General features: G+C 40.4%; 1 protein-coding gene across 1 annotated transcript in view; it reads right to left on the bottom strand.

Moving 5' to 3' along the window:
* LOC108166303 (gastrula zinc finger protein XlCGF8.2DB-like) overlaps nucleotides 1–2,029 on the bottom strand; it is a 16,208-nt gene extending 14,179 nt beyond the window's left edge. The window contains 1 exon segment of the mRNA XM_017304836.1: nucleotides 1,758–2,029. Coding sequence (XP_017160325.1) covers nucleotides 1,758–2,029 — 272 coding nt within the window.
* Between the last annotated feature and the right edge of the window lie 15 nt (nucleotides 2,030–2,044).

Raw genomic sequence — 2,044 nt, forward strand, 5'->3', positions numbered from 1 at the left:
AACACTATCTGGTCGCGGATCAGTGAGTCCCTCAGTACTCCAAAATTACACGATGCAGCTTTTATTTTTAACACTGTCAGGTAGCTATCAAACGATTCATCTTGCTGCTGCACTCTGGATCGAAACACGTACCGTTCAAATGTTGCGTTCTTTTTCGACAAGCAGTGTCCGTCAAACTTCTGCAGGACCACATCCAACTTGTTTTCCTCCTCGGTCTCAAACGTGAAGGTGTTGTAAACTTCCAGCGCTTCCGGGCCGGCAATTGTGAGCAACATGGCTATCTTCCTTTCATCCGGCTTGGCGTTCAGTCCCACTGCAGACACGTAGAGCTGGAACCGTTGCTTGAATGCTCTCCAGTTAGCATCCACGTTCCCTGTTAGCTTTAACGGCTCCGGCGGCTTCATTGCATTCATAGTCGCGTAGGGCTCCTAACTGATGTCTACGTTAAAGAAAAAGTACCCCACTCCTGGTACCATGTAATGTTTGTACTTTTGTACATAAAGGAGGTCAAGTCTTTTAAAGTAATGTGTTTTATTAACTTACAGCTGCAGTCATTGTTACACTGTTTTTTACGTCTCTTTTTCTATCTCCCTTCCTCGTGTCCTCACTCCCAACGATCCTCTTGCATCACCACCTAGTGGTGCGGCATATCATTACAATAATGACTGTTACAAGGTGGAGCTTGATTTGGGGCGAGATGCTGACTTCAGTTCAGAAATTCAACATTTGAACACAAAGACTGAAATTATGGAGCAAGAGGCAACCAAACAACTTGTGGGGATGGGACTTCGTACACCTTTGTCTCCTGAACTGACCGCCTTCCACATTATTCTGGTGGCTCTGGGAATTGTGGGTAATATCACTGTGTTTGGAGTCATTGGAAAGAGTGTGATGGTGGAGCGCATCACGAGACATTACTCTGACACTAATGTTAATTTGGCCGTATCCAACCTCATGGTGTCTTTTATCAGGAGAACATACTGCTCATCATTTCAGACCTGGGCTTCAATGTATAAACTATTTTCAAAAACACCAAATATGTTGATTAAAAAAAAGTAAACTCAAAAAATGCATTGGAAGCAACTCATGGGAAATGTATTTGTTGAACTCGATCTTATGTTGCACATGCAGTTAAAGTCAAAGGTTTAGAAGGGGGAAAAGTGATGGCAATTCTAGGGGCCCTCTACAATTTAATTATTTTTTGTTCACAGAAATAAAATTTAAAAAAATCAGGGCCCTGTCAATTACAAAATTAATCATATTGTATTTTCAAAGATTGTTTTTAGAAGTAAAAATTGAATGTTCCCACTCCCAGTTCAAAAAACACATCCAAATTTTCCGAACCCCAAATCTGGGTTAAATGGTTCGTTCCCGCTTGCGCTTCAGAGTGACGCTGTTAGCAGCAGTCAGTGGAAAACACGAATGTTTGTGGCAGTTACTGTGCTGCTAAGAAAAGTTAGAAAATCAGGTTTTCAAAAAAAAGAGAGGGACAGAGAGAAAAAGGCAAGTGTGTCATTTATAATCCAGTTTTCTCAGAGAGGTGGGTAGACTGTGTGAGATTGTCAACCACTTAGCATAATTAGCTTAGCTACAGACTACTGTTTTCTTACTTTTCATTTTCACTTAATGAGTTAAGGAAAATTATTACCAACATATTCATATATTTTACTTGGCTTTTCACCAGTATGAATTCGCATGTGCCAAGTTGATACATGTTTGTGACTAAAACTTTTCCACAATTCACACATGAAAACGACTTCTAACCAGTGTGAATCATCATGTGCTGAGTTAAATTCCGTTTTCGACTAAAAGTCTTTCCACAGTTCCCGCATATAAACGGCTTTTCACCAGTGTGAATCATCATGTGCCGAGTTAAATGCTTTTTCTGACCAAAACTTTTTCCACAGTTCACACATGAAAACGGCTTTTCACCAGTGTGACTCATCATGTGCTGAGTTAAATTCGTTTTTTGACTAAATATTTTTCCACAGTTCCCGCATGAAAACGGCTTTTCACCAGTGTGAATCATCATGTGCTGAGTTAA

This window comes from Poecilia reticulata, linkage group LG5, assembly GCF_000633615.1.
Source record: "Poecilia reticulata strain Guanapo linkage group LG5, Guppy_female_1.0+MT, whole genome shotgun sequence".
Taxonomy (NCBI): Eukaryota; Metazoa; Chordata; class Actinopteri; order Cyprinodontiformes; family Poeciliidae; genus Poecilia; species Poecilia reticulata.